Genomic DNA, 22,211 nt, shown 5'->3' with positions numbered 1-22,211 from the left:
CATAGACATATTGAATGGACGTTGCAAGATTCAATACTTTGTACGACTTACTATGAATAGAAAGAGAGTATAAAGAGGTTCGATTTTAATAAAGGTACTGGAATATTCATCTTTGCTGGATTGAAAAATCAAATCTTCTTCATGTTTAAGATTTTGCAACTTGGAACCACAAATGCTGCTGTGCTTAAGCCCCGTTTTGTGAATGTGGTTTACATAAAAATTATTTGATTTTTTATCAGAACGTTCCTATCTTATCATCGGCAATTCACATCCACGTCACCCATCCCGATCCTGGAATGTGCAAACGGCTCCCCTCAGTAACTAAGTGAAGCTTACTCTACTGTGTTCGTTATGGTAGTGTACCAGCATTTAAGTATAAATAATTCGTGTTCATAGCCTGTAGAAAATGACACTGAGCAACGACATCCGTAGGGCGATATGCGGAAGGTCTCCCTGGCCAGCAGTTCTGGGCCGCCATGTTTGTGTCTGGATGGCTCGAAACAGCAAAAGTATCGATGAAAGAGGCTCGAAGAGTCAACGAAATTTCTACCAGCTCCAGTGGCATAGGAAAGTGGTAGACTACCGATCCACATTTATCTACACAGCAATCTACAAATTTATCACATTCACACAGATAAGAGATTAAGCGACGAAACAAAATGGAACTAGCACAATAGAAATAATTTACATGAGTACAGGTATACATCCAGGCGACATTTACCATACTGTAGGCAGAAGATCCCTTATAGATCTCTCCTGTGAATCTGTGAATAGCTTGAGTCTATATGGCTTTACTTGAGCCCTTCTAATCTGGATGTCGTGTCTGAAAAATTGTGATCCCTCTGAGCTGAAAGCTCCTAAAATTTCCAGATAAAAATACGAAAACACGAAAATATGCGCCAGGGCCCAATAACCGCTTGAATTAAGATAAAGATTGTTTGAAGATATGTTCGGTCAAACCACCAACATCTCCTGGAGTGTACGACATTTTTGCAGTGACCGTCTGTAGTCTCTTCGGAAATGCCGTACTACGAAAGGCTATATCTCTGGGATTTACCGAATCAGCTTGACGCACTGTGGAAATCTCGAACAGAATATCAGGAAGAGCCCAATTGTAGTAGAGATTTTGGTTCCTTTGAATTGAAAATTGAATTTCAAGAGCCACCGTCTCCAAGTCCTCGGAAACAAATACAAATATATATTAACTGGATCCTTTTATCATAACAACAACATTCTCGTATTTTTAACAAAGCCATGGGTAACTTAACTTTGCATGAAACAATTGATTTTGTTAATCCAAATGTTTCTCTGTTTCACTACACTTTTGAGTGCCGTAACAAGATTGACTACCGCAATGGCTTCTTTGCTATCAACTACCATTGTGGAAAATACAATACCTCTGTTTTCAACTACTCTAACGACCTTACTGCTATTTATTACTGTGGTGTGAGTTTTGGCCAGGGTCTACTAAGCCTGTCAAATGCAACAAATCTTACAATTTTCGACTGTGGGGATTATAAAATTACTTTTAACAACTCTTCGTTAGAAGCTTTCACAGATGCCTACCACTGTGGTTATTATTGGGCTACAAAGAAGGATGGCTTTGCTAAACGTACAGCTAAGAAAAGTGTAGAAACCATAGTTTCGCTATTTCAGTCTCCACTTATAACAAGTTTAGTAGGATTGGCTCTTACCATTTTGGCTGCGCTATTTGGGCTTCCCCACTAAGAATCAAAAATTGTTCATCTTCTGTAACTTTCATGTCAGGACTAAACTACGATACAAGTTCTACCAGCTCAAGAATGAATCACGACTACACCAGAATTGTGCCCAATCTTTATGATTCGTGCACTTTTGTAAAACTAAATCTACCGCAAACGTCCCTGGTAGGGAAGTCCTGGTAGGGAAGGTGTAGATGAAAAATGCATACGTGTGCTTCGCCCATCAAGTATTTACCTGCCCATATTAGGGCCCTCTAATCTTGTGGTTTTCACATTCACCATTTCCAACTTTTCACTCTCTGCCAGAGTGTCTAGACCGGGCTTTTGTGTCACTACGCGTCTAGTCAACAGACGTGCGCGACGACATTCTATTTATTCTTACTCTCTGTATGTGGCAGATAATATTAGACGACAGCAGACAGGACCCTACAACAGAAGAAAAGTGTGTGTAAAATTAACACAGTAAAATACCGACAAAAGTACCTTATATATGGTGTATATAGAACTATATTTAGGTTATGAACCATAAAGTGTACCTATTTAGTTCAAGGTAGAAAGCTCCATTTCTCTGAGCTTATATTTATAAACGCGACATTTCACAGATCTGTTTTGTTGACGCCTGCACACAGAACTGCCCGCACACGACCTCGTCTGGATCAACAAGGAAAAAACCTCTAACAAGTTCCGTAGTAAGAGCCAGTTCTTTTCCCAAACGACTCTTTCCAGCTGGGACTACTCAAGCAGAACAGCCAGACTCTTTGGATAGTGACCGCGTCACAGATACTACAGCCAGCCTAATATACACGTCAGTTGTCCCGTTTTTGCTTCTTTCGTGGACCGTGGATCAATATTATTGTTAATTTGTCGTTTCACATTTGTTTCTAGTTTGTTAGAGATACGCTGTTAGAGAAACGCTGTTAGATAGCATAGCGTTTAACAGAAAACGATCTCGTACGTAACGGTCACATCTTCTTATCAATCAGATCAACGAATCAAACAAATCACCAATAACTCCATCACGCATCGGATCAGATCAAATTGAGGTTTGACATTTGAGATCGGACTTTTTTAGCGTTTGATAACATTGAATATTATTCAAACCAAAATCAACCACCACCTCATTTTATTCTTTTGATTCAGTAACTTCGTGTTTCCTGTTTCCCTAACCTTTTCCAGATATGGTCTCCTCGTACGACGTCGGAACCCGCTGTTGGTATCCTGACCAGACGCTCGGCTGGATTGGTGCCACCGTAAAGTCCAACAAACACAACGGCACCAAACACATATTGGAGCTCGAGTCAGAGACCGACTCCTCACAAATCTTTACTGTCGAAACCGACGACCTTCATGAAGACAACGACAAGTTACCTCCATTGCGTAATCCTCCTATCTTGGAGGCTGCTGAAGATCTTACTAGTTTGTCCTATTTGAACGAACCAGCCGTGTTGCATGCTATCAAGTTACGTTATTCTCAACTTAACATCTACACCTACTCGGGGATCGTTTTGATTGCTACCAATCCGTTTCAAAGAGTGGACCAATTGTATTCGCAGGACATCGTTCAGGCCTATTCAGGCAAGAGAAGAGGTGAATTAGATCCACATCTTTTCGCCATTGCCGAAGATGCATACAGATGTATGAAAGATAACGCCGAGAACCAAACTATCGTAGTATCAGGTGAATCGGGGGCCGGAAAGACTGTCAGTGCCAAATACATCATGAGATATTTTGCTTCGGTTGAAGAAGAATCGGAGTTACAGCACAATATTGGAACAGAACACAAGTCTGATATGTCTGACGTTGAAAAGCAAATTTTGGCTACAAATCCAATTATGGAAGCGTTTGGTAATGCTAAAACTACTAGAAACGACAACTCTTCCAGATTCGGTAAGTATCTTGAGATCTTGTTCAACAAAGAAACCTCGATTATCGGTGCCAGAATCAGAACTTACCTCTTAGAAAGATCGAGATTGGTCTTCCAGCCGGAATCAGAGAGAAATTATCATATCTTCTATCAATTGCTTGCTGGTATGAGCGAAGACGACAAGTCCAAGTTAGGTTTATCCAGCGCTGAAGACTACAAGTACACAAACCAAGGTGGCCAGCCTGTCATTCAAGGTATGGATGATAGTGAAGAGTTCAAAATAACCAAAGACGCCTTGGCCTTGATTGGAATTGATGATAATCAGCAATTTGAAATCTACAAGATCTTGGCTGCTCTCTTACATATTGGTAACATCGAAATAGCGGCTACCAGAAACGATGCACACTTATCATCAGACGAACCCAACTTGGTAAAAGCCTGTGATTTGCTCGGTATAGATCCTATGAACTTTAGCAAGTGGTGTGTCAAGAGGCAAATCACCACCAGATCCGAAAAGATCATCTCGAACTTGAACCACAAGCAAGCGATTGTGGCCAGAGATTCGTTTGCCAAATATATTTATGCTGCGTTGTTTGACTGGTTAGTTGACTACGTGAATAATGACTTATGTCCTCCGGAAGTGGAAGCTCAAATTAATTCGTTTATTGGTGTTTTGGATATTTATGGGTTTGAACATTTTGAAAAGAATTCCTTTGAACAATTCTGTATTAATTATGCCAACGAGAAGTTGCAGCAGGAATTCAACCAACACGTCTTTAAGTTGGAACAAGAAGAATACATCAGGGAGCAGATCGAGTGGTCTTTCATTGATTTCTCGGATAACCAGCCCTGTATCAACTTGATCGAAAATAAGTTGGGTATCATGTCTCTTTTGGACGAAGAATCGAGATTACCTGCTGGTAATGACGAGTCGTGGATCGAGAAAATGTACCAGACTTTGGACAAAGAGCCCACCAACAAGGTCTTCAAGAAGCCTAGATTTGGTCAGACCAAGTTCATTGTGAGCCATTATGCTCTTGATGTCACCTACGACATCGATGGGTTCATTGAAAAGAACAGAGATACCGTTGGAGAGGGCCATTTGGAAGTGATGAAAAACACCCAGAACGAATTGTTACAGTCTATCCTTGCTATCATCGACAAGAACGCTGCTGCTATAGAAGCTTCTAAACCTCAACAAGCCAACTCTCGTGTTAAAACATCTGCTAGCAAGAAACCTACTTTAGGTACCATGTTCAAAAACTCGTTGATTGAGTTGATGAAGACCATTGATTCTACCAATGTACATTACATCAGATGCATCAAACCTAATGAACAGAAGAAAGCCTGGGAGTTTGACTCGTTAATGGTGTTGTCACAATTGAGAGCCTGTGGTGTTTTGGAGACGATCAGAATCTCATGTGCTGGTTTCCCATCTCGTTGGACCTATGTTGAGTTTGCTGACAGATATCATATCTTGGTTCCTTCTGAAGAGTGGATCAAGGTTATGAGTAACAATACAACCCAAGAGTCTGTCAGTGGATTGTGTAACCGAATTCTCGAGGTCAACATTGAAGACAAGATGAAGTATCAATTGGGTAACACCAAAATCTTCTTCAAAGCTGGTATGTTGGCCCATTTTGAAAAATTGAGAGCCGACAAATTACACAAGTCTGCTGTTATAATCCAGAAGAACTTGAGGAGACGTTTCTACCAGAAGAAGTACCAGGAAATCAGATCTTCTCATATCCAGTTACAGGCCTTGGTACGTGGTTATGTCAAGAGAGATCAGATCAAAAAAGAAATCGAAAACAACGCTGCCGTATTGCTTCAAACTGCTATCAGGGGCCATTTGGTCAGAAAACAGAAGAAACAGACCTTGGATTCGGTTATTGTATTGCAAAAATCTATCAGAGGTTTGCAGGCTAGAAGAAACTTCACACAATTGCGCACTGAGAGATCGACTCTTATTCTCCAGAGTGCTTGGAGAGGATACACTTCCAGAAGAGACTTCACGGCGCAAAAGAAGTCGGCAGTGGTGATTCAGTCTGCTATGAGAAGAAAGTTTGCTATGAGAGACTTGCAGCAGTTGAAGGTTGAAGCTGCTTCCGTGAACAACTTGAAGGAAGTATCATACAAGTTGGAGAATAAGGTGATTGAATTGACACAATCTTTGACCTCCAAGATTCAAGACAACAAGAAATTGGTTGAAGAAATCGCCAGCATGAAGAGCTTGTTAGAGCAACAAGGAGCTGCTCATGAGACATTGAAAACCAGAGAACTTGAATTCAACGAGAAATTCTCTTCTCAAAGCGCAGAACACCAAGAAGAGCTTCAGAACTTGAACAAGGAATTAGAATCTATCAAGAATGAGTACACATCTGCCGAGCAGAAGATCGAACAGTTGTCCAAGGAACAAGCTGACTTGAGGCAAGAAGTTCAACGTAACATTGAAGAATTGAATCAGGCCAAGGCTGACTTGGTGAGACGTGATACTATTGAAGTAGACTTAAAGAGTCACATTGAACAATTGAAATCCGAACTTGCCACCTTGCAATCCCAACAACTGCAACCAAGAGCTGTCGTTGGTATCAATAATCCTAAGAGTAGAAACATGAGCAAGCGCCACAGCAGTGCTATGGCTTGGAATTCGCCCAACTCGTTTGAGAATGGTGGAAGACCAGTTTCTGTCATTGCTGTTTCTAATGATGACGAAACTAACATCGACGATATCAATGATGAATTGTTCAGATTATTGAGAGATTCGAGACAATTGCACAGAGAAATTGTTGAAGGATTGTTGAAGGGATTGAAGATTCCGCCAGCTGGAGTTGCTGCCGACTTGACAAGAAAGGAAGTCTTGTTCCCAGCCAGAATCATCATCATCATCTTGTCCGATATGTGGAGATTGGGCTTAACCAAGGAAAGCGAAGAATTCTTAGGTGAAGTATTGTCTTCTATCCAGCATATTGTGTCTACCTTGAAGGATGACGATGTGATTCCAAATGGTGCATTCTGGTTATCGAACACTCACGAATTGTATTCCTTTGTCTCGTATGCTCAACAGACTATTATTGCCAATGATACTTTGTCACATGAGATGAGCGAAGAGGAGTTCGATGAATACTTGAAGCTCGTTGCTGTGGTTAAAGAAGACTTCGAATCGCTTTCCTACAACATCTACAATATGTGGATGAAGAAAATGGAAAAGGATTTGGAAAAGAAGGCTGTTTCTGCTGTAGTCTTGTCGCAGTCATTGCCGGGCTTCATGGCTCCAGAGAACTCTCCATTTTTGGCCAAGGTTTTCTCTCCTGGTGTGCAATACAAAATGGACGACATCTTGAGTTTCTTCAACGCGGTCTACTGGTCGATGAAGTCTTACTTCATTGAACACGAAGTGATGAATGAAGTCATCATCGAATTATTGAGATTCGTAGATGCGTTGTGTTTCAACGATTTGATCATGAGAAGAAACTTCTTATCCTGGAAGAGAGGTTTGCAATTGAATTACAACGTGACCAGGTTGGAAGAATGGTGTAAAGGCCATGAAATCCAGGAAGGTTCTGCTTACTTGAGTCACTTGTTACAGGCTGCCAAGTTGTTGCAATTAAGAAAGAATACCCCAGACGATATAGACATCATCTATGAAATCTGTTATGCCTTGAAGCCTATTCAGATCCAGAAGTTGATTTCTCAGTACTACGTCGCAGACTACGAGACCCCAATTGCTCCAAATGTGCTACAGGCTGTTGCTGACAAGGTCAAGGCTAACGATTCATCAAACGGTGACGACTTGTTTGAATTGGTTGCTACCGATGGTCATTTCAATGATCCATTCAGAACCATCAACTTGAGACCTTTCTCTAGAGTGGAAGCATACGTTCCAGCTTGGTTGAACTTGCCAGTTATCAGAAGAATCGTGGAATTGGTAGCCAAGAATGCATCGGTTCAAGAAGCCGCCAATATTCAGGAAGAAGACGAAGAAGAACCCATAGTTCCACGTATTCAAAACGGTACCCGAGTGCATTAACTGTAGCTCATAATTCCCTCGTCTGTGTATAAATAGTAACCTATATATGTTTATTAATTGATAGTATTATATAATATGGCCCTAGATCGCAAATTAATAATCTTTATTCTACTGTGTGCTGTATTTACAAGATATCTTTATACTTCGAAGAATCGGTGCTCTTATTTGCTACCGACAATTCTTCGTATTCTACTTCTTTCAACTCAGATTTTTTCTACTTTTGCTCTTTTGTTCCACTACCCTCTTCCTATCACTTCTTAGACTCTGTCTCCGTCTTCGTCTTCATCTGTAAAGCATGTACACCCTTATTCTTCAATTCATCGTCTAATAACAGATAGATCAATCTATGTCTGGTAGGCATATTCTTTCCTTCGAATTCGTTACTTATAACTTCAATACGGAAATGCGATTCAGTGACATTGGTAGCACCTCTGATTCCAGCATGATGAGCGTGTTTCAGCGAATCGTTAGCAATTTTTAAATAACTGGGGTTGAGATTATTGACCAACTTCTCAACTATAGATTCTTCAATGGGGCCAGGAGCATCAGACGATTTTATAATAGTAGAAGGGTTAGACATAGTGTGAATACACGAGAAACGACTTATTTGACGGCAAGAAGTATTGGCAAAATATCTTCTAAGCATCGAAACCAACTGCAAAAGTAGCTAACGGGAAAGTATTGGAAAGAAATGAAAAGTTGGTATTGAGCCTGATAAGTTTCGTTAAATATGTCACGTGATTATATACAATTATACACTTATACCATATACAAATATTCTAAAGGTAATAAATAGGCACCAGCGGTTCTTTCATAGCTCTTGACTATTCTGGGACTGAATTTCGTATCTAAGAAGATTGTAAAGATTTATTATAGACTCTAAAGATTTATGAAGAATTAAATGAAGTGAATATAAGATACATGAAGGAATCTAGCTTCTCTTGATGAAGTCTCTATAGATTCCTTTAAAGATTCTAGCAATTGAATGCCTTCCACCGTAGAGAGGCATAATACCGATGACGATTAATGCAGAGTAGAGCCAAATAAGAGAAACAGTGACATAACCCTTAAAATAAGCTCTTGTAAACTTCCAATCTCTGTATAACGGTAATGGCCAGAGAACCCAAGTGATCAAAAGAACAAATATAGCAGCACCTGTAGAAATCTTAATCCAGAAATCAAGTTCACGTTCAGACAATTGATGAGGTTCTAATTCTTCACCAATAACACTCTTTTCACTTTCTTGTGTAGAACTCTCTTGCTTGGAGCCTGTATCATTGACGGTGGTATGAACGGGGCTGGTCTTTTCGTTTATGTCGCTAGACACTTCTCCATCATTCTTGACTATCTCCTCAATTGAAGTGTCGTCTGCAATAATAAGATCAGCTTGTTGCAATTGGCTCCAGTCGAACTTTTGTGAGGAGAACAAACTGATGACTATGGATACAACACCTGGAAGAAACAAAGAAGTCAAAGAACCGAACAAAGCTGGCAATTGGCCACCGGTACTTGTAATTGTAACTTCTCCATAGTAGTGATAAGCAGTAGACAACCAGATTGAAATGCCGAATATAAATCCAGATATAGGGGCAGCAACAACAGCAAGAGTAGTTTGTCTATCCCAAGTAATGGTAAAAATCAATGGAAGAACACCAGGACAGATAATCATTGGAATAAAGTAACCTAACCAGGTCATATTCACACCAACGTAATGCAACATCACAGAGAATGCAGCACAGAAAAGACCAAAGAATACGACACTAATGTGTGAGATTCTGATCATTTGTTTGTTCTGAGCACTTGGATTGATGTACTTCTTGTAGATATCAAAGGAAAGAATACTACTCACGGAAATCATTTGAGCACTGACGGTGGATGTAACAGCCAAATAGATGACCAAAAGAAGAGCTCCAACTCCTCCGTTACCCAACACTTGCTTCAATACATATGGCAAAACGAAACCAGAATCGATTTCATATTGAGTCATCTCTCTTGGGTATGTTGGCCAGCCTGGTGTACCTTCTAAAACAATAGAAGCTCCACCGATAATTGAACCCAAGGGCCAGACATTTGCAAAAATGAAGAAACAAGCAATTAAGTAAGCTGGAACTGTTGCTCTTGGACTTGCTGAAAAAGTCTTTTGCCAGAAAGAAGAATCCAACACAGTCAAGCCGAAGTTACCAGCAGTTAAAATCAAACCGAAAAATAAGGCACCCTTAGACTTTCCTGTCAATATGGAACCATCGAAGTTACCTTCTATGTAACGTTCACCGTCTTTCTTGACTAAAGCGTTGTACAAGCCGTCCAAGCCACCGATTTGGTCAGAAGTGAGAACCGAGGTATTAAGATAACATAACACCAAAAGTAAGATTAATGTATGGACAAAATCAGTCAAGAAAGTGGCCTTTAATCCACCAACCACAGTGTAAAGTAACACACCAAATGGAATAAGCATGGTGGATGCGACTGGGTGCAAATTGCCAGCAATAATGGAAATGGCACCAGATGCACCAAGAATCATGGAAGCACACGAAAGCAAGTTGTTTGCCAATCCAAGGAATAAGTAGAGTATATGTCCAACTCTTCCATACCTCAATTCGACTATTTCTAACGATGTGTGTGCACTAGGAGCCTTCTTCTTAGCGTGAATCCCGATCACAGACATCACGGCAATTTGTACAGCTAAACCAGCACCATAGTAATATGAAGCTTGGATACCATAGTTGTACACCATTGTAGACGTCCACAACAATTCCGTGGCCCAAGACCAGGATGAGTAGACTGCCGAAGCTGAAAGAAATGTCTAGAGCAAATAGTTAGTAAAATGGTTCAATAAAATATTAAATTTTGCAACTAGATCGCAATCTTATCAATGAAAAAATATGCGAGTGAAAATCTGAAAATTCTGCAAGTACATACTCCAACACTTCTATTAGCCACAGCAAAAGTTTCGGTGGAATTGGAATTCTCATGTAAATATCTTTGTAATAATTTTGTGGTCAAGATCATACCGCCGGCGAAAAGGGCACCGACACCGACCAAAATTCCATACCCGGCACCTTGGCCCAATAATTCAACAGATTGGGAAGCAGAAGACATCTTTCTAGCAATGTGTATATCTTCTTCTAAAATCTGGAATATCAACCAAGTTCTAAAATCCACTGTGTAAAATGTGACCAATTGACGGGAATGAAGGAGTTATATATGTCTTCGAATACGTTTGACATGGCACACGCCATATGCCACTCTAATCATAGAAGCTCATATCGATGTGCGGAATAAGAATCTCCAGCCGGGATACCTCAGATGGATCGGCTCGGGTGCGAGGCACCTGCCCTTTCTATCCAATAATATAAATTACAAAGGTCTTCTGCATGCTTACTGTGGAACCTGCTTGCTCTTAATTTGTGTAGCTATTGTCAATTTGTAGTATAAAAAAAGGTGTGGCTGCAACAGCTTTGAAAATTCAACACAGTTTCCAAAATTGAGCAACTGCACCATTCTGCTACGCTATTCCAACAGCAGGAAACGGGGCTGTCTTCTGTAGCGTAAAGCGGGTCGGATCGGTTCTCTTTATTGCTACTGGTTTACGAGCAAGTTGAGATCTGGTGTCTCCGATCTTTTGTTAGTTTTCTGTTTCAAACTGCAAGAACTAAACCGAACGTAAACAACAGACAATAGTGTCGAGCTCCTGTCTAAGACAGCTAGTACTGAAATGAAATTTTAGACAGATAAGCTGAAGGTGTCAGAGTTTAATGCTGTTGAGTTCTCCTTCGGCTCGGGCCAGAACAACGAAAAAAGCAGAAAACGTTCGAAATTTCCTTCGATGCAACTCATAAGAATATTGTGGGCCGCTGCAGATACACAGTTGAATGGGAAGGCTGTTTATCAGTGGTCCCTACTTTCCGTTTGCAAGTAGATTATATCTGTGGCGGTGCACACCAGTTATATTATTGACTAAGTGTGGCTGCGAAATTTGAAAAAATCGGGTGGAATTTTTGCAATACATAATCAAACCCAATTGAGTATCTGGAAACGAGGGATTGATAAATGAGATTGGCCAATCATACTGCCGTTGATGCTGAATATAGACAGCCAAAAGATGGCAGAGAGATGAAATTTCAGTAAAGTTTTAGACGTACAGTGGGGACCTCACTAAATACTTAGATTCTTGCTTTCAGTGGAACTTCGTATTTTCCACAAATTACGTCAATACAGGTGCTATGCCAACTACACCTTGCATAATCTAGATTGGTTTGCACAGCAGTTTCGTTAAAGACTTCTCTTCCACGGTTAATGAATCCGTATATTGATTATGAATTATGACACTTCTCAAAAATGGTGCAAACCAAGAAAAAGTGTTAGGCGAGAAAAAGTAGTTTTTCCGTATAATTTTCTGTGTCACAAATAGACAAGTGCTCAAGTCCGCCGGTATGTGCCAAAGTCCCACTATAATGCACACATTAGTAATTTTAGCAAGAATTGTCTGTATCGTAGCAATGGTAGACACTAACTAATTGATTATATTAGTACTTACCACGACCTATGAAGAAATTATATAGATTGAAAAAATGTATAGATAGATCCTTTAGTTCATGCGATAATACGATTATGTAAAATAATTGACAATTATTTGGAAATGAGTCTTAAAAATGTTTACAAGAATCTTCGTCAATTCTCCCATCCTAATACAATCTATTGGATTTTCTGCAATTACCACTTAAATTATCGGCCCACTGATCATAAGATCTGAGATCTGAGATCTGATAGCTCTTTCTATTCTCCTCTTTTGCCAGCAGGTGGCTTGCCTATGATCTTAAATCTGATTGGCAAAAACATGCCTCGGTTCCACGCTCCAGTCATGCTGAATAAGTATGATCTTAGCCGTGGCTCAGTATTGTCTGTATTTGAGGGTAGTCTTAAATCACATTTTCAGGCAAATGGGTCTAAGGACCGAGCCAAGTCTTCACAAGAAATTAACTTTGCGAGGAGAGCAGGTTCAGATGTGCTTCTGACGAATATACTCTGCATGTGATCCTCGGAGGGAGATCAAATCCCTTGACATGTGGTTTATTGTTTCCGCCAGTATAAAGAGGAACAGCCATCCGGATCTGATCGGGAGCCTTAACAAGACTGGGCACACAAATCAGAATTATTAGAAAATTATAATGTGTCAATGAGGTGTATATTGCAATTTGGATTTGCCGTGGAAACGGCCACATTGAGAGAAATTGATCTACGCACCGAACGTGGAATTTGCAACCTGGCCGGCCTTACAAAAATATCAGATTTGTAACTCCGGCTCCGGATCCTATTTCAGCTGTTGGTTGCTCCCTGAAACTGACAGGGTGGACTAGGGGTGAATATTCGATTCAGTTGCAATCTGGGGAAAATTGCACAGAATGCACTCCCAAATCAAGACAAATTAAGGTAATGCAAGCGAGAAAAACTCCGCCTAAATAGATAGGTCAACGAGAGAACGACATTATTTTTACCACTTTTGTCTGGGAACCAATAAAAAATCCCCCACAATTTCCTGCAGTTTGACATGTAATATTACACAAGTGACCGTCAAGTCCGAGATTCAGACAAGTTCCCGAAAATGTCGCGCATTCCTGCCCGACACAAAAGACACACACATAATTTCAAAATGGTGTAATTAAATGGCCAACAACTGGCGGATTCTGGCCAATTCTCTTTTGCCAACGGAAGGAAAGACTTCAAATAGAGGGCACTCTGCCGTCAACAAAAAACAGTACCTGGCTGTCGACGTGCTAACATTTCTGACCCCATTCAAGCTCCTGCACGTCTTCCCCTTACCCCGGACACTCGCGAAAAAAAGTCTTAAAGCGTCTTCCACTTTTTTTTTCAGTCAGTCATTCGCAAGAAAAATTCAAATTCAATTCTACATTTCCACAGACACTATTTATAACATTCATTAGAGGATTTTGAATCCCAGTCTACGATATCTATAGCGAAGTAGACGAGTCTCTGGTTTCCACAGCATAGCCAGTTACACCACATTATTTAATAGCACGGGAAGAAGAACTGCTGAATTACAGGTTTCTCTGTCTGAAAAAGCCCAGTGTATAGCCCGACATTTTCACCAACAAATCCGAAGGTCGACCAGACACTATTTGAAGTCAGCAAGTATTGACACCGATTGTGCTTTCCGTCACTAGACATTTCAGGTAAGACTTAACTACCTCCTTGTAGGCTTCGACATTTGAAGCTCTACTACTAGGAAGTGCAACTCGTACACGTTCGCTGACTCCGAATTCCTAAGATCGGTCTTTAGTGCCACCGAAGGTATACGAAAAAGCCCTCGGACTCTCGATCTACTGAAATTCTCCAGAGTTCTGTAAAAGACTTCAATCGAGAGAGTTTTGTAATCAACTTCCGAGCTTCGCCAGTGTCCAATCCTACAGCGGTATTTGTTTAATTCTGCAATTCAACAGCGGCTAATAATAAGAGTATCATCGGCAACGTCGTGTATTGAAAATTAAAGTCATTAGCAAGGAATTTGACAACCCTATCATTAACAAAGTCAGTACCAGAATCATTTACTGTCGTCTCCAAAACAAATTCACATAATTTGGCTACTTAAAAATTGCTGTACTATACATTTAAGCACTCTTTCCATCAGGATCAATTTCGTTGTTAAGATCACATTTTTCATATACTGATACCACTCATTACAACTAGAAATATACCATCATGAGCGTTCCCAATGTCGGTAAATCGCCGGTGTCTACGTCGCTGACGCCTGGTATCTCGTTCACAGACACTGCTCTGACACCTGGGTCGTCTTCTGCAAATCCCCCAATAGCTACTCAGCCAATTCCCAAAAAGTCACAACAGATCAAAACTGACAAGCCCAGGCCTCATGTGTGTACGATTTGTACGCGAGCTTTTGCCCGTCTTGAGCATTTGAAACGTCACGAGCGTTCCCATACAAACGAAAAGCCTTTCCAGTGTGCTGCTTGCGGGCGCTGTTTTGCACGTCGAGATTTGGTGCTTCGTCATCAGCAGAAACTTCACACATCTTTGCCAAATGTTATGAGAAGAGGTTCTACGAAGGATTTGGATAATAACGAACACATCATCGTTTTACATAACAACACTCTGCCCAACGCGCCGCTTCCTAACGGATCATTTGGTGACGGAATTGGACTCAACGTTGGTACTAGCGATATGTCCAAGTTGCGACATGACGACTCAGCCAGCGATTCGCTGGGATATCCATACTCACCTCCACGTACAAACGATGTAACTTATAATCATCCACAATTCCGTACAGCGATGTTTGGAGATGGCAATGGTCATAATAATAGTAATGGCAATGGAAATGGAAATGGGAATGTCAGTCACAATAGTAATAACAATCACATCAGCAACAACAATAGCAATAATAATCACACCACTCTCAATAATGCTAGCCTCAACAGTCTCAATAATCACATCAATAACAACAATGACGATATCGCCGGTTTTGCACTTTCAGTGCTGCCTGCAAACAATAACACTAATAATAACGGTGGAGCCTTCTCGCCTCATCCATCGATTCTGAACCACGCCTCCCCGCCTATTCTCGCAAGTTCTATACCCAACGTTTCCAATACTGCCAATAACAACAGCAACTTCCAGCAGCCTTCGCCACAGCTGAACGAGTCTCCCAATCGTAGTTCTGTAGCTCCTAAACCCATTCCAGCTCATCTTCAACAGAAACAACTGTTCTCTCCACCAAATATTCCCAGCTCTAAACTGACGCCTACAGCTAACCATAACGACACTGCTACTCATAGCGCGATTAATCATCATATCTCTAATCTTGCTGCTCAGTATAGGCATGCTTCTTTCTCTGCAGCTTCCAATATTTCATACACTAACTTGAAAGATGCACTCAGCATCCAGCTGCATAACAATATGGAGCCAGCACCGATGCAAGTAGACTTTGCTACACCTCAGTTATCTGCTCAAGACGACTATTCTCGTAATTTGCTTCTTTCAGGCCTCGATTTAAGCTCCTACAACATGATGGATTGGAACAGTATCGACAACCTCGACTTGAACGAAGCATCTACAACAGAAATGTCTACTGGTGCTGCTACTGCGAAACAAAAGTCGATCAAGAATCTCCAGCAGTTTTTTCTTGAGAATGTAAGCAGTAGTAAAAACAGTAATGGCTCGAACTTGTTGACAACACATCAGTTTCTGAACCCGAACCACCCCCACCATATCAAGGGAACTACTCCGTTTGAATTCGGTGTCAATCCGCCAAATGATGTCAACATTATGCAGCAGTTGCTCGAGCAAAACGGATTAAGACCAGATGCGGCAGCGTTCAGCTTGAATACATCCATGATTGATCAGAAGAAGCTTCAGAAAAAGAAGGCTCCTCAAGCTTTGCATCCACCACCAGTTAAAAGAACTAAAAGAGAAGATTCTACCACAGATAAGAGCAGCTCTGAAAGTATTAACACTCCAGGAACTACCTTCACCACAACTACAGGTATGCCTATAAGCATCTCAAACAACGATGACGACAATTGGCTCAAAGAAATCATCGGAACACCATATGATACAAACTTTCAGGCTAATAATCAGCATATGGGTCTTTTTGAACCTCCCAGTTTGCTCAATTCACCCAAGTTGTTGGCTCTGATGCCACAAATCCAACAGTCTAATGCTGAAAATGCAGGCTCTCCCAATGAGTTGACTACTCTCTTCAGGTCCAGACAAAGCGACTTGGTCAACCAGTTGAAACCAAACTTCAGTTTGCCCACGCAGGCTAGACTTGATTCTGGTACTACTTTCGCAGGAGGTATCACACAAGTTGCTGACCTCGGTATAGACTTTCCATTCAAGAAGGACAAGTATTCATCGTTTTCACAAGAATTGAGATCGAGAATCATTCTGATCAGCAACATTTCAGACTCGCAGTTTCCTTCACTTGAAGACTTGAACAGGTACATGAAGTTGTACGAGTTAGAGTTCAATAGGTACTTCCCCTTCATCCATTTGCCTTCATTGAAGAACCCAATGGTGGACAATTTTGAGAATATTCCCTTGTTGCTTTCCATGGCATCTATTGGTGCCTTGTATTCATTTCACGACTCAAACACTTTGCTTTTGTTCAATTTGTCCAAGTTCCACATCCAAAGTTTCTTTGAAAAGGAGATTACTTTGGACAATTTACAGTTCAAGAAAGTTCCGTTGATGGCCCACCAGTGCTTAGTATTGCATATATTTATTTCCATGTTCCTCAACGAGCCCAATATGGTTGACATAACTTCCAGACAGATTAAGTCTATGATTGGTCTTATTAAGTCGACTAACTTCAATGAGCCTCTTGAGCAATTCTTGGTTCCACCACCAAGCATTTTGGAGACAGTGGGTTCAGACACTAGCAGTCAGAGAGCACAACAGCTCATTCAGAACAACTTTGATTACTTTATTATGGCCCAGCTGAGAATTAGAACGTTGCACATGTTTTACATGTTACAGACATTCAGATCTAGTATTATTGGTTTGCCCATCTACTTGAACTCGAAGTTCTTGAAGAACGGAAATTACTGTTTTAATGAAGAGTTGTGGAGATGTGAGGGATCACAAGCATGGTTTAAAGAATTGTCGAAGGATAATAAAAAGACATTGGTAGAACTCAGTAATGGTGAATCTCAGGAGTCCTTGTTAAAACTTTTGAAGGATAATACACTCGTTAACCCACATGAGCCAAAACTTTCGTTGAACAACTCACTCGCCCTTTTGATATATTTGCACGAGTTGGTCCAGACTGAGATCTCGTCCATGAAGCAGCGGTTCACTTACTTGAATTGGAAGCTTAATCACAAACCAAAATTGGAACATATGGTCAGAGCTTGGGAAGGAAAGTTCTTGAAGAACAACGGAACTTTGCAAATTGATTCCTATAGTAGATACTTGTTAAATTCGAAGAATGAACTCAAGTTGATATTGCCTTTACATGCACTATTAAAGATTAAGTTAGAAGTGAACTTCAATCCAATAATAGCAGCAATTCTCAGAAAGGATTGGTCAAGCATGAATTCCCAGTTGAATTTGTTATTGATTCAAGAGCCCATTCACGAAAATATCAGAGCAAGTCTTCCTCATTGTTTCGAAATTCTTCAATTGTGGATCTACAACATTGAAACAATTAACTATGATATTAAACAGACGTCACTAAGATCGCCAGTTTTCTTTGTTGCGTGTTTGTTTGTCGCGATTCTCTTAGTTTCAACATACTTGGATTTCTTGGAAGCGAAGTTCGAAAAGGGTACCAAATTCAACGATAGAGAGCTCGTGGATTGGTTATCCTGTGAAACGATCATGTTGAAGGTTGAGAAAGTGTTATCTCCTGTTCTTAAATCTTCGTACTCTGAATTCTTGACTAAACAAGCGCATGGTGCTTTCAACAATATTATTGATGATAAAACCGTTAACAACATTGGAGACTTAATTGAAAAGAAGGAAGGTGTCACTGGTGACATCATTGCTACTGGAGACACAAAGGAAAAGATCGACAAACTTGAAAGCATTAGCAAGGAACTTGCCCAGGAGATTAAGAAAATCAATTTGTCTACAAAGTCACTTTATTTGGGAATTAGAATATTGGCTGATGCACCCATCTGGCCCATTGCCATGGGCTTTGCTGAGGCTTTGAAGAACAGAGCTACATATTTATCATCTAGAAAGTTGTCTCAAACAAGGAAATAGGTCAAGAGCATACAAAATAAGTGGAATTACAAAGCATATCAGAGCATTCTTGGGATTAGATTGTACAGTATAGTATTCGAAACAACATGATATTGATGTCGACATTCGTTTCAAACAGCATTGATATTCGTTGGATTGCACCAGACGCTTGTTTCTAACATACACTGGGATTTCACGAATTAACGGAAAAAATGTATAAAGTATATTTACTTCTTTATTTTAATTACTACGAATACTTCAGTTAATTATCGATATTGCCATTGCAACTGTATTGTCTAGCTAAACGTTTATAAATGCTGCGAAGTGAAGATATTTTAAACCCCAAAAGTATGTTCAAGAATATAAAGAAACTTAGTAGAAACCTTGTTGGTGCAAGTACTCAACGATTTCCTTGATGACGACGGACAAATCGCTCCCGTTCAAAGCAAATTCACCTTGCTCAATTTGGGCATCTTTGCCAGACTTGACAGTCAAGACGTTACCCTTTCCAATAGACTTGACAATGGAGTCGACTCCAGTAGTGGTTGGAATGAGAACTCCGGAACCAGCCTTGACCAACTCATTGATGATGAAGTCATCGACGTGAGTCGAGCTCAACTTGGTGATACGACGTTCACCGGAGAACTGGTTCAAGGTGGATTGCAAGGCGAATGCAAGGTAGTCACCGTTCTTGCTGGAGTTGTCAATGAGGATTGCAAAACCCTGCTTGGCTCTAGGAGGGTTGGTTTCTCTCAAGATCTTGACTACTTCTGGATACGAGAACCATTCAGGAATATGGTCACCAGTCTTCAATCTGTTTCTCAACTCAGTACCAGAAATGTTGGCCGTTTTCACCTTGGAGGTGTCAATTGTGTCAATAGGAGCGTATCTGTCCTCTTCTGGCAAGTAAGTGACCATTCTGAAAGGAACGATCTTGATAGTCAACTCATCTTCGTAGTTGGCTAACAACTCTTGGGCATCGTAAGGACCGTAGAAGTCGACACCCTGCGAGTTCTTACCGGGACCAGCATGATCTCTACCGACAATGAAGTGGTCAACACCGTAGTTGGTTCTGATCAAAGCGTGCCACAAGGCTTCTCTATCTCCACCCATTCTCATGGCAAGAGGCAAGAGTGACAATGTGGCCAAACCATCAGGGAACTTCTTCAAGATTTGGGTGTACACCTTGACTCTGGTGTGGTGGTCAATATCACCTGGCTTGGTCAAACCAACAACTGGGTGGATCAAGATGTGGCCAGTTTCACCGATATCCTTAGCAGCTCTAATGGTCAATTCTCTGTGAGCTCTGTGCATAGGGTTTCTAGTTTGGAAAGCAACGATGTTCTGGTCGTCCCAGCCCAACTTCTGGAACTCAGCTCTGAGTTCAGTAGGAGTCTTTCTCGATTCGACATAGTCATAGTGTCTTGGGTAGTTCAAACCCTGGAGAGAACCACCAATGTAGACGTCGCCAGCAGTTTCGTTCAAATATCTGATGGCTGGGTGTTCTGGGTCACCTCTGAAGACACTTTCTGCTTCGAGCTTCTTATCGGGCTTATAGATCGATTCAATGGTCAAAATAGCGAGATTTGTTTCGTCTCTCAAGTCTTTCAACACGATTCTATCACCAACCTTGTACTGAGCAGCGGTCTCTGGAGAAACGTCCAATGTGATAGGAATTGGCCACAACAAACCCTTGCCGGATTTCTTGTCGGTTACGGAAGATAATCTCAAGTCAGAAACCACCGACTTGTAGTCGTCTTCGTTCAAGAAACCTTTCAAAGGAGAGAATCCACCGTTCAAGATCAATTCCAAGTCGCAGAGCTGTCTATCAGTTAAAGTCAAAGCAGAAAGCCCAGCAGCTTCCTGAATTAACTGATCTCTGATACCAGCGTCACGAATGACCAAGTCGTTCAATACACCACCGTGGGCAGCAGGAATAGGCATTGTAATAGGAATAAGTTTAATAAATAGTTCGGGTGAATTTCAGAGTGAAAATTCTATCTGAAAAATCTGAAAAATCTGAAAATTTTAAATAGCTGCGAAATGTGGGGTAAATCGAGTCTAGTGTACGGATATTCCCAGGTATATACAAACGAACAGGCCTAGTGATATGAGCTCAGTAGTGATAATCTATTGCTATTTTTTTATCGACGAAACAAAATCAGAAAGAACGTGTTTGCTATATATAAAGAGATTGTCCATACAAATCATGATTGCTACTAATCCAGAATTGATCGGTATATAGCGGAAAAAAATGTAGTGATTGCACGTGACACGATATCATCTGGACGTCGTTTATCTAATCAAGCAAATTGTCACATAAGCACAGGGCCGGAGTCAATGGACTGGGTAGCTTTGTGTGACTAGTCTTTGTAGAAATACACCATTTGAAGGAGGTGGATATTGGAGATTTTTCTTGATACTGGTGCTAATCTTGAGGTCGAATGGCGAACTCAGTTCTTGGCTGTGGACTTCCCTGATAAATTAAAGAAAAATTAGATAGAGGCAGTATAAACTTCTGTGTCTGCAACTATGGCTGCGACAAGAAATTGATCTTCTGTCATTCTGGGGTAGATAAATTGGCAGTTAAAAGAATGTAGCTGTAAATGCCACAGTTAACAAAAGCTTGGTTTAAAAGGCTGTGAAAGTGACCGTAGGAAGTGGTATGGTTAAGGATATTGTAGGGAAAGTCAGGAGAGACTCAATTTTGAATTAAACTGTTTTGAGATTTGTAGCCAATTTTAGAAATTTTGTATTTGGTTAATTTCGCAACCAAATTAATGTTAAAATCACAAGGAAAGAATGCTAGTACTTTATGATAACTGATATATACTTCGCTATAGTAAAATACTTTTAGATCAGAGATAATTATATATATAGTGGCAGAGCATAAACTGAGCAATTGACATGTTCATAATTCGAGATACCCCAAGGGATACAAGGTTTTATATAGAGTCTTTTAAATCATAGAATGTTTGGAGATTTGAAGCCGCTACTCCAATGCTGTGATGATAATTATACAAAAAAGAGAGCATTCATCAATTTATACAATGAAGTTTCATTGCTGCTACGAACACCAATACACAAGCTATCCAAAGGACCAGAAAGTTCTCGTTTCGTTCATTATTAATTGGCCGTGTCGCAAGTTTCCCGATAGGAAAAACCGTGGGTGCAAAACACAAGTAGCCAACAACGGGAACACTTCCGTTTAGAGGCTATAGTTGCAAAGAGTGGGGGATTAAGAGACAGAACTTCGAAGTGGAGGACCCCCACGTTCCCCCACGAACATCACGAAAGTGGCATCACGTGACAACAGAGGTTGCACAAGCACCGAAAAAGTGTAGATGGAGAAAGGGAACGAAAGGACAAAAGGAGGGGAGTCACATGACGAAATTTCGGCGAAAGAATTGAATGTTGGCGAGATTCGGAAGACAGAGTGACCGTGGGCAGAATCCGAGATGCAAGAGATCAAATCGTAGGCATGGAGCACCGGAAGTGGTTTAGATCAATTTCACAGGAACCACCGGACTTCAGGAGTCGCTAAGCTGGCGTGGAACATTGGGAATTTTCAGAAGTGCACATACTTGTCGGAGGTGTAGCCACCGGTTTTGCTTGATTTGGACAAGAGTGCACAGGAAGAGCGACTTCGGACGAGTCTGGGGTGCAAGGGAAGGTCTGAGAGAGGATGATAGAGGCAGCAGAGCTCAAAGGAAACGCTCAAGCGAATTTGAAGATGGGAGAATAATTAAAGGAAAGAAGTGAAAAGTTACGAGAAGACCAGAGAAAATTGCAATGGTTGCGAAATGATTTGAATTTTTTCAAGAACGACTTCAGACTTCGAATCAGCCTAATGAAGGAGAAGTTGGTCTATTCTCGACTA

The 22,211-nt window shown here is 40.8% G+C and overlaps 6 protein-coding genes across 6 annotated transcripts; 3 read left to right on the top strand and 3 right to left on the bottom strand. All coding sequences in view use genetic code 12, as the record gives it.

Annotated features, from left to right (window-relative positions):
- Positions 1-1,254: 1,254 nt before the first annotated feature.
- On the top strand, positions 1,255-1,728 carry PICST_29215 (predicted protein; the record flags this gene model as incomplete). The annotated part of the gene is made up of 1 exon (XM_001387157.1): positions 1,255-1,728. The coding sequence occupies one exon, from the start codon at positions 1,255-1,257 to the stop codon at positions 1,726-1,728; it is 474 nt and encodes a 157-aa protein (XP_001387194.2).
- A 742-nt stretch (positions 1,729-2,470) lies between these two features.
- MYO2 (Myosin-2 (Class V unconventional myosin MYO2) (Type V myosin heavy chain MYO2) (Myosin V MYO2)) lies at positions 2,471-7,725 on the top strand. Its single transcript, XM_001387156.1, has one exon. It carries the CDS (start codon positions 2,900-2,902, stop codon positions 7,613-7,615), a length of 4,716 nt encoding a protein of 1,571 aa, XP_001387193.2. The 5' UTR covers positions 2,471-2,899; the 3' UTR covers positions 7,616-7,725.
- A 140-nt stretch (positions 7,726-7,865) lies between these two features.
- On the bottom strand, positions 7,866-8,195 carry PICST_39406 (predicted protein; the record flags this gene model as incomplete). The annotated part of the gene is made up of 1 exon (XM_001386909.1): positions 7,866-8,195. One exon carries the CDS (start codon positions 8,193-8,195, stop codon positions 7,866-7,868), a length of 330 nt encoding a protein of 109 aa, XP_001386946.2.
- A 351-nt stretch (positions 8,196-8,546) lies between these two features.
- DUR5.2 (urea transport protein) lies at positions 8,547-10,714 on the bottom strand (the record flags this gene model as incomplete). Its single annotated transcript, XM_001386908.1, has 3 exons — positions 8,547-8,824; positions 8,870-10,418; positions 10,535-10,714. 3 exons carry the CDS (start codon positions 10,712-10,714, stop codon positions 8,547-8,549), a joined length of 2,007 nt encoding a protein of 668 aa, XP_001386945.1.
- Positions 10,715-14,032: 3,318 nt separating this feature from the next.
- Positions 14,033-18,595, top strand: ZMS1 (Zinc Finger Protein C2H2-like protein). Its single transcript, XM_001387155.1, has 10 exons — positions 14,033-14,817; positions 14,842-15,062; positions 15,120-15,348; positions 15,421-15,759; positions 15,784-16,088; positions 16,128-16,247; positions 16,317-16,391; positions 16,440-17,008; positions 17,033-18,073; positions 18,149-18,595. Exons 1-10 carry the CDS (start codon positions 14,333-14,335, stop codon positions 18,350-18,352), a joined length of 3,588 nt encoding a protein of 1,195 aa, XP_001387192.2. The 5' UTR covers positions 14,033-14,332; the 3' UTR covers positions 18,353-18,595.
- Positions 18,596-20,452, bottom strand: MET3 (Sulfate adenylyltransferase (Sulfate adenylate transferase) (SAT) (ATP-sulfurylase)). The gene has a single exon (XM_001386907.1). It carries the CDS (start codon positions 20,273-20,275, stop codon positions 18,704-18,706), a length of 1,572 nt encoding a protein of 523 aa, XP_001386944.1. The 5' UTR covers positions 20,276-20,452; the 3' UTR covers positions 18,596-18,703.
- Between the last annotated feature and the right edge of the window lie 1,759 nt (positions 20,453-22,211).

Source organism: Scheffersomyces stipitis, chromosome 1 (genome assembly GCF_000209165.1).
Source record: "Scheffersomyces stipitis CBS 6054 chromosome 1, whole genome shotgun sequence".
Lineage (NCBI taxonomy): Eukaryota > Fungi > Ascomycota > Pichiomycetes > Serinales > Debaryomycetaceae > Scheffersomyces > Scheffersomyces stipitis.
The sequence above is the reverse complement of the archived record's forward strand: the minus strand, read 5'-3'. Positions and strand labels throughout refer to the sequence as shown.